The sequence below is a fragment of the Drosophila arizonae genome, chromosome X (assembly GCF_054131065.1).
Source record: "Drosophila arizonae isolate 15081-1271.41 chromosome X, UAZ_ARI_1.0, whole genome shotgun sequence".
Classification (NCBI taxonomy): domain Eukaryota; kingdom Metazoa; phylum Arthropoda; class Insecta; order Diptera; family Drosophilidae; genus Drosophila; species Drosophila arizonae.
Genome location: NC_142927.1, coordinates 21,900,654 through 21,913,887, shown reverse-complemented (window position 1 = coordinate 21,913,887; position 13,234 = coordinate 21,900,654). Strand labels below are relative to the sequence as shown.

Below are 13,234 nucleotides of genomic sequence, written 5' to 3'. Positions count from 1 at the left end.
CTCATGGGGCATAGAGTGCATGTGAGGTTATGTCATCATACCTTTATCGTGCTCTTCAGTCGTGCAACAACAAGCAAACGGCGTGAATGCCAACAGAAATAGAAATAGCAACAACAACAGCAACAGCAACAGCAATAGGAACAACAATAGCTGTTACAAATAGTTAGCTCTAGTATTTAAATTGTAGAACGTCGTAAATTTCACGCTCTTCAGAGACAGTTGACAAATGGCCAACAAGTGCAACTGCAACAACAACAACAACAACGAAGGCAAGAGATATGTGAGTAATAACTGGACTGGCAATCAGTGCCAATAGCAGCCGCCAGAGGGCGACCTGCTGCCAGAAGCTGAATCGAGGATATTGGTAGAGTATCTTGGTGTTATTTTTTGTATGATGTGATAAATTATTTCTTATTTTTTATTTAAATACATCATGATGGAATATATAAATTATTTTGTAATATATATTAATCTAATATTGAAAATTCTTTTAGTATTATTTATGTAAATGATAATAATTAATACCCGTATATTATTTATTAGTCATTATATTTATTTATTTGAGTATATATTTAATAATTTCATTCATTAAAAATTAATTAATAATTTAATGTTTTTATCAATTTACTTTATCATAGTTCAGAATCTTCTACAACTCTAATACAATATTTATATATTATATTATGATGTATTATTTATGAAATTTTATTTTTATTTATTTATTTTTTTTTTTTTATTTTTATTTACTCTGGTTATGATCAACTTCCTTTTTATTTATTTGTATTTTATCTATCTTGACTTCTACAATATAGATAAGAATAAATGAAATTTGAATGAAATCAACATTGCCATAGTAGATAAAGTAAAAAACGCTGCCTTTTAAAAATATATTCATATGTATTAATATACACACATATAGATTTATCAATATATATAGTAAACGTATTAGCATAGTAAAACTCAATTATATATTACATAGCATAGAATTACAATTATTATCACATGAGGTCGAATGTAGTTGGCCAATGCTTAATAATAACGGCCAACAACTGTTAGACAGACAGCCAGGCAGCAACAGCAGCAACAACAACAACAACAACAACAATTGCAGGCAAATCACGATTGTAAGAAATCACCTTGTTGTTGTTATTTGCATTGTTGCTTTTGTTGTTATTTGAATTCGGCCAACACGCAAGAAGAAACAAAAACAAGCCAAAGTGAACAATTTGAACAATTTGTGCGGCCAATAGATACCCTATAATAAGTTTGCTAAAACCAAAGTAAACATCTGGCCCATAGATATCCTATGCAAAGCAAGGCTGAAAACTAGCTCAAGGAAAAGCATTTAATTCTTGGAATTACTGGACTTACTGTGCTCTTAAACGTCTAACCGTCAGAGTTAAGGTTAATCGTATATACTCACTAAATTCTTTGAGTGTAAATAGGAATTCCTGTATAGAGAAATATTTACTTCCACGTTATGCAGATAGTCAGAAACTTCAGATGTTTATATACTGATTATATATATATATATATATATATATATATATATATATATATATATATTTTTTTTTTTTTTTTTTTTTTGTAAATCTTCACACTTTTGGCATACCCATTTCACACGTACAACTAATACAGGGTATTAGAAATGAAAATAAAAATCAACAGCTACAAAATTATATTAACAATTACATAAAGCCTTGAAGCACAGCTAATACAGATGCATACACACACATATATATATATCCATATACATATATATAAATACAGTTTGGATTAACGGAGCCTGGGAACTAAACTGTCTTCGTCTTCAGCAACAACAAAGCCAGCCGAAGACCAAGTGGATGAACGGACAATCGAACGAGCTTGCCTAGTTGCTTGATTAACCTTCCTTCTTGTTTTGTTTTGTTTTGTGTTTTCTTTTTCTTTTTGACTTTAACAATATTTGTTGTCTTTGTTGTTTTTGTAGCGCGAGTTCAAGGCGCTTTGCATAGGAAATGAATATGCTGGCAATTACTGCAGCCAATTCGACCACCGACAACAATAACAATAACAACAACAACAATAACAAATTGTGTGCACATGAAAGGGACACTGACTTACCCCAGTTGAACTTTGGAGAATGAAATATGCACAGATATCGGCACTCTTTTATTCACATAACACCTATATATACGAAATGTACTATATATGTATATACATATTTATTTATTTATTTATACATATATGTGTATGCATATAAGTAGTACTACTGCTATTGGGTTCTTTTGGGTTATTCGTTGTATCTTTTTAATTCGTCTTGGTTTACATTTCGTATTCCTAATTACGAGATGAGTATGCAAAAGCATGAAAAGAGAAGGGACGTTTCCAGGCCATTGTTATTTATGACTTGAAGCAGAGAGTTCGTGAGTTCTGTGAGTCATGGCTCATAAGCATTCATTAAATATACATATATCAGTGGATTAAGTACTATAATTGTGCTACAAATATATACAAAAATATTTAAATTAATGATAGTTAACTAGATGTAGGATTTTTCAATTCATTTGAGTCGCATGGTAGCCTTTTATGCGAGAGAGGGAGACAGTTGTACTTAAGTATATATAAAGAGAGTCAGCAGCGAGCACCAGAGAAGAGAGAGAGAGAGAGAGAGAGAGAGTGTGTGTGTGCAGAAGGTCGCAAAAGCAAATTTGCATATGCCCTTGCTAACAGGAATTGTGAGCCGATCGCAAGAGCGAGGAAAAAAGCTTTAAATGCCGCTGAGGAACAAAATGGGAAAAAAGCAGGAAGACAACTTTCGCTGTTCATGTACAAATGTGTGTATGTGTGTGTTTATGTATGTGGAGATGTGTGTACGTATAAGACACCATCAAATACAACAACAACAACAGTAGCAGCAACACCAACAACACCAACAAGAATAATGTTGAACGTAACTTCAAATGCAACAAAACGGGAATGGGAATGGGAATGGGAGAAACAAGTGAAGTGGAGTACATGAAAACGTTTTTGTTTCTTTGGATTGTTTATGTTAACATCGAGACGAGAATACATTTAAATAGTGTACAAATAAACAAACGATCAACATAGTTTCAAAAAACACAGACCAACAAATAAAACATAGCCTGTGCGACTAGCAGATACCCTGTAAGCAATAAGACAGGGGATGTTTACTTGCATTTTTGATTTTTTTGAAATACCCTAGAAAAAAACAGTAAAATGCAGCTAACTGTATCAAGATTAAGTACTAAACAAAATCTTAGCAATGGAAATTCTCTCACACACACATGTGCAAAGAAGGAGAGTGAGACAGAGAGAGAGAGAGAGAGAGAGAGAGTTGCAGAGTAATATTTGGTAGCGCTTCCTCTTCCTCACGCATAAAAAATACACGCACACATCCTAAACAAAAGAAGAGAGAATGTGGACGAGATGGAGATGATGATGATGATGATGATAATAATGATGATGAGGCTGAGACTCTCTTTGCTCCTTCTTCTTCTTGTGCTTTGGTAACTGTATATTTCACTTGAACTTGTTCATTTTCAATGAAAACACATAAGAAACCGATTCAAAAGCAACAGAAATTAAAAGAGAACAAAAAATTGAATAAAACAAACCAAAAAATTAAGCGAGTTTTATGTGCGTCTTCTCGATATGCAAACTTTGCAAAAGTTTGACATTTCGTTTTTTTTTTTTTCACCGTTGCACCATTTGTTGTTGTTTCTGTTTGTTGTTGTTATTGCCGCGGTGACACTGGCGTCGGCATCAATGGCTGCGGCGACGACGACGACGACGATGAAGGCGGCCGCACGAGCATTAATTGGCGGCGTCGCCTCCAACACTTTGGCAAAATCGTGGGGAAATGCTGCTTCTTCTGCTGCTGTTGTTATTGCTAGCTACTGCTGTTTCTTCTAACCACCACCCCCCCTCACGACCGCACAATTTTTTCTTTTCATATATTTAGACGCACTTTTTTTACTCGCCTTTTTTCTCTTTTTTGCTACAAAAGCAAATTTCACACACGCACACTTTCGATTCGGATTCACGCGGGCCACAGGCAGCACACTTGTTGTAATTGAGGCATTCGATTTTTGTTATCACCAATGTGTGTATACTTTAGCACAGTTAACTTATTTGTTTGCATTTGCAGTGTGTAATACGAGCGTAAAAAAAAAATAACAAATTATGGTTTTTCTTCTTGTCCGAAATTGCATCCGCTTGGTGAGCGAGCGCTTGAACGTATGAGTTAGGGATGGATAAACATATCGATATGCTGAGTAAGTCGATGCCCGAAATTGCGATAGACATGTTACATTAAAACGATATGTTCTGTACTTCGATTAATTTAGGGATGAGTGCATGATTATTTAAACTGATATTAATCGGCAATATATTTGGAAATTGAATTTGTTTGCCAATTTAATTGGATACAAATATCGTGAGCACGAATATATTTTAATCTTATAAAAGCATTCCTGAATACAACAATTTAAACTAATGTAACAATACTTTTTACCTGTTTATTACAATTGTATTTAAATGTTTTTAATACCTACTATTATTAATAAGCAGAGTAGAAAATATCGATAGCAACGATATTCGGAGCTCCCAACCACTAGCCAGACAGCGACAAACGAAGTGGCCAAATACGAAAAAAATGCGAAATATTTGTTAAAAAAGAGCACTGAAAAGGCCAATTGCAGCTTAAAGTGATTATAGAAGTGCAATTTCCTTGTTCCAGTTGCCAATGTTATTGTTACGGTCAACGGCAAGCCTTGCAGTTAGCCGTTAGGAAGATGTGCGCAGCGATTCATTGTTGGTTGACATAAGCGAAGGCAGGCTGCAAAACAGATCCAAAAACAATAGCTAACAGTCTCAATTGCAACACAGACTTGCAGCAGCATCAGCAGCCAGCCTCTGGAGCAGCATTATTGAATAGCAATAGCAACGAAGTGCGCTAGCAGCAGCAGCAGGTGATGGCCGCCTCGTCGCCAGATGCACTGCAAACTATCACTGTGGACTTCAGAGAAATTGATCTACGCGAGGTGTGTGTTATTCCAAAGCCTTCATAACATTTAATAACCAATCTGATCATTCCTTCCTTACCCATAGAAAGTCGGCCATGGATCGTACGGTGTCGTGTGCAAGGCCATCTGGCGCAATCAGTTGGTTGCCGTCAAGGAGTTCTTTGCCAGTGCCGAACAGAAGGACATCGAGAAGGAGGTCAAACAGCTGTCGCGAGTCAAGCATCCGAACATCATTGCGCTGCACGGCATCTGCTTGGCCCAGCAGGCGACATACTTGATTATGGAGTATGCCGAGGGCGGATCTCTGCACAATTTCTTGCACGGCAAAGTGAAACCTGCCTATAGTCTGGCCCATGCCATGAGCTGGGCACGCCAGTGTGCAGAGGTAAGCGGCATCACATTACCATCCATCCTAGAATGTGAAACAAGTAGTAAAATGTGTCTTATTTTTGTACAGGGTGTCGCATACCTGCATCAAATGACTCCCAAGCCGCTCATACATCGTGATCTGAAGCCTCTTAACCTGCTGCTGACCAACAAGGGGCGCAATTTGAAGATTTGCGACTTTGGCACCGTGGCGGACAAGTCCACCATGATGACAAACAATCGCGGCAGCGCTGCCTGGATGGCACCTGAGGTGAGCTGGACTCGAATGCGCTGCGGTGTTTCAACTGCAGCACTTGCAACTTCCTTGCTTTCTTTCCATGAACAAGGGTTTCCTTAAGCATAGGCAGATTACTTAAGAGTAATACTATACAGTAGAATACGGTTATAACGATTATAATTCTGTCTCGGTAGCCGAATGCTCTTCGCAATAACCGTACGGCGTAGGACGCTATAATCGGAGTCGTTCTAACTGGATTCTACTGTATTTTATAATAGTTTAGAGATCAGATTTTAAGGATACAAACTTATGATAGTCAGTTAAAATATTTTATGAGTTTGCGCAGACTGTTTGATAATAGGAGATACCAAAAAGCCAGCTAAACATTAATGCATGAGTTCATAAATCTTTTCACTTCACTCTCGATAAGTCTATCTTGGATTTGGGCGAAAAGCAATTTATATCTTATGTTTTAACTAATAGAAGACTATCCTAGCCATGACAGAATTTGTTAAATTTACGGACGGAATTTTGGACGACTTTAAATTTATATTTTAAAATAGTTTAATCAGATTTTACAGCATTGTAAAAATTGTTTCAGACCATTTTAATTATCTAGCCTAAAGCTCATATAACTCTGAAAGAGTTCACACATCATATATCAATTCATTCTCAATAAATATAAATAGGCAAATATTTGTTAATGAATTCAAAATTAGAAATATTACTTTTTAATTCATTAAAAAATGATATTCATATTTTCATATTTTCTTTAATGCTTTAATTTATTTAAAATATTGTTAGGGATTGTGTGGAGAGATCTTACTTTACATAAAATATATTTGTATTTTTTTAATTATTTATTAATAAATGTGTGGGATAGTCTCTTATTTGGCAAAGTGAAAATATAAATTTGATATATAAAGACTGTTTCCAAATAAAAGACATCCCACACATTGCCTGAGGTAAAGCCTAAACCTAACTGTTTCTATTGCCCTTATCCCAAAGGTATTTGAGGGCTCGAGCTATACGGAGAAGTGCGACATCTTTAGCTGGGCAATTGTGCTGTGGGAGATGCTGTCGCGGAAACAGCCCTTTAAGGATATTGACAATGCCTACACCATACAGTGGAAGATCTACAAGGGTAAGAGACTCTAAACTCTGATAAATTCGAATGCGTTCGTTATAGTGCATTTTGACTGTTGCAGGCGAGCGACCACCTCTGCTGGACAATTGCCCCAAGAACATTGAGCAACTCATGACAGCATGCTGGAAGACAAAACCCGAGGATCGGCCGTCAATGACCTACATTGTGGGCGTAATGAATGAGATTATCAAAGACTATGTTGGTGCCGATAAGCCGTTAGAGTATGCGTTTGTCAACCAACAGGTGAGTCGGAATCAGCACTTACCCAAGGCGACAGCTGACTCAAATTTGACGATTGCAGATTGTGACCAAAGAGAGCGACGGAACGGTGGCCGCTCAATACGATGGCCAAAGCTATAGCTCCAGTTATATGAGTCTGGCGTCCACACAGCTAACGCCCACCAATGCGCACGGCACTGCGACTGAGAACGAAACGGGTCTGGGCACTGGCTCCAGTAACAACGAATATACCTCATCTGAAATCACGCCCACCAACTCGGGCCAACTTGACAATAATGGACTGTTCCATATGAGCAGCAGCAATCGCTGGGATGCCATACCCGAGGAGGACAGCAGCGAGAGCCAAAACGATAGCTTCAATCTGACCTCATCTGCCGAGGCCTCAAAGCGCTTGGAGACCATACGCAATGGCATGATACAGATGGCCAGCAGGCCAATGGAGCAACTTACGCTGGACGTTGAAGCGGTACGTCAAACGATATATACAAAATCGAGTGGAATACATATATATGCATATGCATTTGATATATTTATTTATAAATTGCTTAACTTGCAGAATGGTTTTGACTTGCATCGCAGCGAGAGCAGCCGCAGCAGTTTGCATGGTGAGTTCCTGAATGCAACTATTGTCATCGATGTCGTTGTCGTTGTCGTTGTCGCTGTCGTTGTGGCTGTCGTCTGATTGTCTGTGCGAGTGAATCACACGCACATTAGCACGCTCTTTTGGATGAGCACGATTGCGGCATGTAAATTTGTTGTAGTTGTTGCAAATAGCTCGGCGAATTGTTAGCTTGCATTCTGTTGAGTTTCGCCTGCTATGTGGCAGCTGTTGGGGTCGCTAGTATGACGCATCATCAGCAACAACAACAACAACAACAACAGCAACGACAACAATAACAATATTGCCAACACTTAATCGTATGTAAACAATGTGTTCACTATCTCGCTTTAACCCCAATGTTTTCGTATTTTAATCGCTCGATTTTTGCTTAATTAGTCGTTGCGTTGTTTTTATTATGCAAAAACATTTTAAAGCATTTTGCAATTGCCAATGTCTCAGGCGGCCAACTTTATAAATATGCGATGCGCTCATACAGCAACAACAACAACAACAACGACAACAGCAGCAGCCGAATTTCAATTGCAAATGCAATGCTGCGCTCGGCTATTAAATACCCGCACCAAAGTGCACGAAATAGAGCAGCTAAAAGTTCAATTAATCATTTTATTTTTTAAATATAATATTTAGTTGAAATTAAGAAGACTAGAAGATGATATAAATATTTTTAACAATTTTATCAGTATGATATATCATTTAGATAATTTTAAATCATTTCAAATATGATTAGCAATTTAAAAGTACTTCTAGCTAGGGCATGTCTTGGTCAGAAACCTTCGATACGATTACATACCATTATACCAACCTGTATATTATTTACTTTATATTATATATTAGTTGTATATCATTTAGTATATACTAAATTCTATACGCATATATACATATATTCATATACTCTACCCGGCTTCGCCCGGCGCTCGTTCGTCTGAAAATTGACATTTCTATACCATTTGCAAGCATCGTTAAATGCACATGAATCACGTTCCAAGTATAATTTTACATGGGATTCTTATAGAAAAGAAGAGTTTAAAGTATGTGTTAAATTGACTGACTATGAAACACCTGGCATATAGCGGACTACTTTCTTTTTGTAAATACTTTTGAGATCTTCTATATATATGCATATATAATACATGTATATAACAGTATTAACATTTACAGTTTAATCGAGTGGAAAGTTAGGTTTATTATATTCTTATGACTTCTTCATTTTTTAAATCTGTTGATCTTAAATATGTCCCCCCATTATCTTTACTTTGCATCTTCAATTAAGAGTGGAAAATGAAAATTTAAATTTTTCATTTTCTTTATACATTCGTTTAATTTTTCTAAATTTTCCCTCAATTTCTTCAATCAGAATATTTTCATGTCAGAATAAGAATAACAAAATAAACATCCCTGGGAAAAGGGATAAAGAAAACATGTATGAAGGGTATCTACCAGTCAGACACTGCCTGCTATAGTACCTGTTCTCTCTTAATAGCTATAATCCCCTTGCAGCAAGGGCATCCCCCAGTCAGGCACTGCCTACTAGAGCACTTATCTCTGTTAATCTTAATAGCGTAAAATGTACAATGTCTATGAATTCACTTGACCTCTGAGCAAAAGTCTTTATGTGCAAATTAATTAAGATTAATTAATTTATTAATTTGATATTTCGTTCATTTATTTATTCATACATCTCAAGAATATCTCATCATTATATTTATGTTGATTGTACTCAAGATCCAACAGTAAATATGATTATTAGAGAGAGATCAGTGAGGATATCTCCCAGTCAGACAGCGCCTATTGCAGCATCTTTACCAGCCTGGGTATCTTCCAGTCTGGCACCGCCTAGCGCACACTGTTCCTCGCTTTCCATCTTAATAGCTCTAGATCTTTGAGCAACAATGTTTATTATCATAATTCACTTTGGCTCTTCGCAACATTCATTCATTGATCGCCAATTCAATACGCCCCATTGCAAATAGAGTATATATTTTAGTCATTGCTGCACATTTTGCACAATTATTGTATTGTGTGGATGTGGATGTGTATGTGGATGTGGATTGGCTAGCTAGGCAGCCTGGCTGACTGGCTGGCTAGATGGCTAGCTGGCTGGCTGGCAATTTCGGCCAGATTTATTGCCCTGACAAGCACCGTCACCACAGTCGCCTCCTTCGCTAGCAAACTAGCAACAAAATGGGAATTATAAGAAAAACAACTGATGGTTGCGGCATGCCAAAATAACGCACACACACACACGCATACAAAGAGAGAGAGAGAGAGAGACGTGACGCGCGGCTGACAGTCGGACAGCCGCAGAGAAGCCTGCCCCACTGCCCCAGCCACTGTGGTGTTGGCCAACTCGCGGCAGTCAACCATATTGACCAATGAGTCATCACTTTTATTTCGAGTCTATATACATGGGTATATAGTGCAGATATAGACTCATAGATATATGCGCGTGCGTGTGTGTGTGCGCATCAATAAATGCTAGAAGAGCGAGCGAGAGCAAAATAAAACATTTTCATTTGAATGGGCACGGGGACGATATCATCACGAGCCAGCGATCGCTGAAGATGAATCTTTTCGTTCTTTGGGGTGGACCGTGCTTTCATAGTGCACATCCTCAAAGATCTGTTGCTCTCTCACATTCTCTCACTCCCCCTCTCTCCCTCTCTCTCCCTCTCCCTTATCGCCGCGGAGATTTCCCAACCACATGCCAGTCGCATTATTCACCCGTGAGTGTTCGGCACAAATGCCCATCTGCTCGATATGGCAATGTTTAGGTGTAAGCAGGAGGAGCCGATACCGATGATACATGCAAAGCTGTTTTTTTTTCTATTCTATTCTATCTGTTCTTTAGAATAGCATATAGTGCTAGTGGCCTCCCCCCAGATGCTAGACTCTCCTGGCAAATGTCTCTCTATATATGTGTGTGCGTGTGTGTGTGTGTGTGCTCATCTCAGCGAATTTCGCCAGCTGCTGCCGCTGGCTCTGGCTCGGCGTTTGTCGAGCAGCATCGAGCGAATTGTGTGGCCCGTGGTGTGCTCAGTCTACGTTTGGGCACCGTGCGGTCTTGAGTGGGCCGCAATGTTACTGCAAGTCCGTGCAGCGTGCAACGTTCCAAAGATCGTCGATCGTCGTTGGCAACGCCGGGCGTTTTGACTAAATACGCCGCATAAATCATACGCCCCGTGGGCCCGATGTGAGGCGGGGGAGCACAGCCAAAACAAATATTATGAAAATCTGTGAAATTACTAAGAAAAGCGCAAAGAAACAACAACAAACAACAATATACGTAGCTAGCAGATAGAGTGGGAGAGGGCGAGTTGGAGGGGAAGAGACAGAGAGAGAGAGAGCGCGACAGAGCGAGAGCGTCGGAAAAATTCGCTTGAAAATGTTTTGCTTGATGCTGATGTGTCTGTGGTTTTTACTCTGATTTTTTTTATCCGAATTTTCCAATTTTCCCAAGAAAAACAAGCAGTGAAAACATACGTCATCACAGACCCAAACACATGAGAGAGTGTAGTAGAAAGTGATAGAGAGATAGAGAGAGAGAGAGCGGGAGAGAGAGAGTGGGAGGGCGGACAGGATTTGTTACACACTCTGGAAATAATTTTTGTGTGCGCTCTCTGTCATCCGTGGAAATAAGTTTGTGTAATACAAAACTCTTCAATTGCACCCAAAGCAAAGCAACGAAAATGCCCAAGTCGCCCATATAGAAGAGCTCTGGGCAACGACATTATCGAATTTTGAATCTAGTCCAGACAGACTTGCATCGACCAACATGTGCGATACGCGCGCCTTGATTACCACCAAGCAGACGAACGATCTGCACAGTTGCTGGATCATTTATAGTATGTGAAAACAAATGAGACTCTCGCTCTATATATATATGTATACCATACACATATGTGTATATATATTTACTTGATTCACATTCAAATTCTATGTAAATTTGTCCATTTTGTTCAATATTTTGCAGCCAAAAGCGATGGCCGGGAGCGCTTGACAGTGACGGACACAAAGCCCGTTATCATGACCAGCAGCAATAGCGGCGGCAACAACCCCACAGACCTCACAAACAATAACAATAATAATCATAATAATCATAATTGCCACAACAATAGCTCTAATAACAATGAAATCTACTCATCCAATGGACTGCTCAGCCACGCAGCCAATGACAGCGTCGATGCGATTGTCGATGGGAATGCCGTTGCCGTTGCTGATGTGGATGCGGATGCGGATGCGGATGTCGATGGAGATGGGGATGGGGATGCTGGCTGTGGCTGCACGGAGCAGTCGTTGGCCGAGATTCTCGATCCCGAGCTGCAGCCAGAGCCGCCCATACCGAACAATGCCGAGTCGCAGGCGATCTATCGCGATCATCGCCACATGGCCAAGGAGTATCTGCGCGTCGACACGAACCTCTACTATGCGCAGGACTTCAAGGACAAGCTCATCCTGCAAATGGACCCCATCGAGCGGGAGCAGAAACAGGAGATATTACGCAAAATGAAAGACAGGGTAAGCCAAGTGAAGCAAGCATTCATTGCCATTGCCATTGCCATTGCCATTGCCATTGCTCCGGGCCTTTCTCTAATCGAATTCCCTCTCTGCTTACAGGAGGGCCTGCAAAGCCTCTACAACAACCTGCAGCAACAGCGGGAGAAGCTGCCTGGCAACCGACTCGCGCCCACTCATCCGCGTCAGCCCCCGCCAGTCGTCAGCAGCAACCTCAGTCTGGAGCTGCCCGGTGGCTATGCCGCCGGCGATGCCGTGGACAACGATGGCTGGGTCTTCATAGCGCCGCATCACAACGCATAGCTTTCGCGTGGATTCTGTGCGGTGGCTGTCCAGCTTAACCAATCGCTGTGTACTTCCAACTGTATTTGTTTTACATTTAAAGCGTACATTTTAAACTGTAGTTGTAACTCGTAACTGTAATTGTAACCGTGCTTAAGTTTAGTCTGTTTACGTTCTCTTTTGTGTTAGATCTGATCTGTCTATATATATATATGTTTATATATGTTTTATAGATGCCTAAGTGTCTAAGTGTCTTTAAGCCATGTTTCGTGTTTCTAGTAACCTAAGATTTTATTGCTACGCGTATAAAATTGTATATAGATATGTATGTATATGTATTTACTGTGACAGTCAGTGTAGTCTTGTGCATGTATGACGACCATATTTATACAGTAGAATCCGTACCGGAAGACGCTATAACCGCATTAGTTTGCGCATATAAGTTTGTCTGGGAACCAGAATTATCGTACGAACGCTATAAACGGAGTCGTTATAGCCGGATTCCACTCTATTATTATAAACACATTTGCTCACCTCAGCTGTATCCAAGTATTTCATTTAACTTATGTCCATCATCAAGTCCATTCAAGTCCATTCAACTCAAGGTCACAACGAAATTTGTTTTTACTTTTTAAGCAATAGTCAGAGTAGCTGCAAAATATTCGGCAAATTGTAACTGTTCCTAAGTGTCTAATTTATGGAAGTGTCTAAAAAATACATGTCTGTCGCGCTCTTATGAACTAAACCAATTCGATTGTTTTATTGTTAGCTACTATAATTGTAATATATAATAATAATAT

The 13,234-nt window shown here is 39.1% G+C and overlaps 2 protein-coding genes and 1 long non-coding RNA gene across 6 annotated transcripts in view; 1 reads left to right on the top strand and 2 right to left on the bottom strand.

The window, feature by feature from the left end:
• Positions 1-4,265, bottom strand: part of RhoGAP19D (Rho GTPase activating protein at 19D) — a 47,054-nt gene extending 42,789 nt beyond the window's left edge. For 2 of the 4 annotated variants that reach the window (XM_089475372.1, XM_089475376.1), the window contains exon 1: positions 3,618-4,265. The gene's annotated coding sequence lies outside the window, so the exon portion shown is untranslated. The remainder of the gene's footprint in view (positions 1-3,617) is intronic. The other 2 variants (XM_089475375.1, XM_089475374.1) reach the window with 2 other exon arrangements.
• A 636-nt stretch (positions 4,266-4,901) lies between these two features.
• Positions 4,902-13,183, top strand: Tak1 (TGF-beta activated kinase 1). Its single transcript, XM_018016645.2, has 9 exons — positions 4,902-5,045; positions 5,113-5,412; positions 5,485-5,664; positions 6,640-6,775; positions 6,840-7,021; positions 7,080-7,484; positions 7,575-7,623; positions 11,611-12,155; positions 12,255-13,183. Exons 1-9 carry the CDS (start codon positions 4,977-4,979, stop codon positions 12,453-12,455), a joined length of 2,067 nt encoding a protein of 688 aa, XP_017872134.1. The 5' UTR covers positions 4,902-4,976; the 3' UTR covers positions 12,456-13,183.
• On the bottom strand, positions 5,520-7,158 carry LOC149268007 (uncharacterized). The gene is made up of 2 exons (XR_016271241.1): positions 7,044-7,158; positions 5,520-5,746 (listed from the first exon to the last, which is right to left on the bottom strand). It is a non-coding gene; the product is annotated as an uncharacterized LOC149268007 (long non-coding RNA).
• Positions 13,184-13,234: the final 51 nt, after the last annotated feature.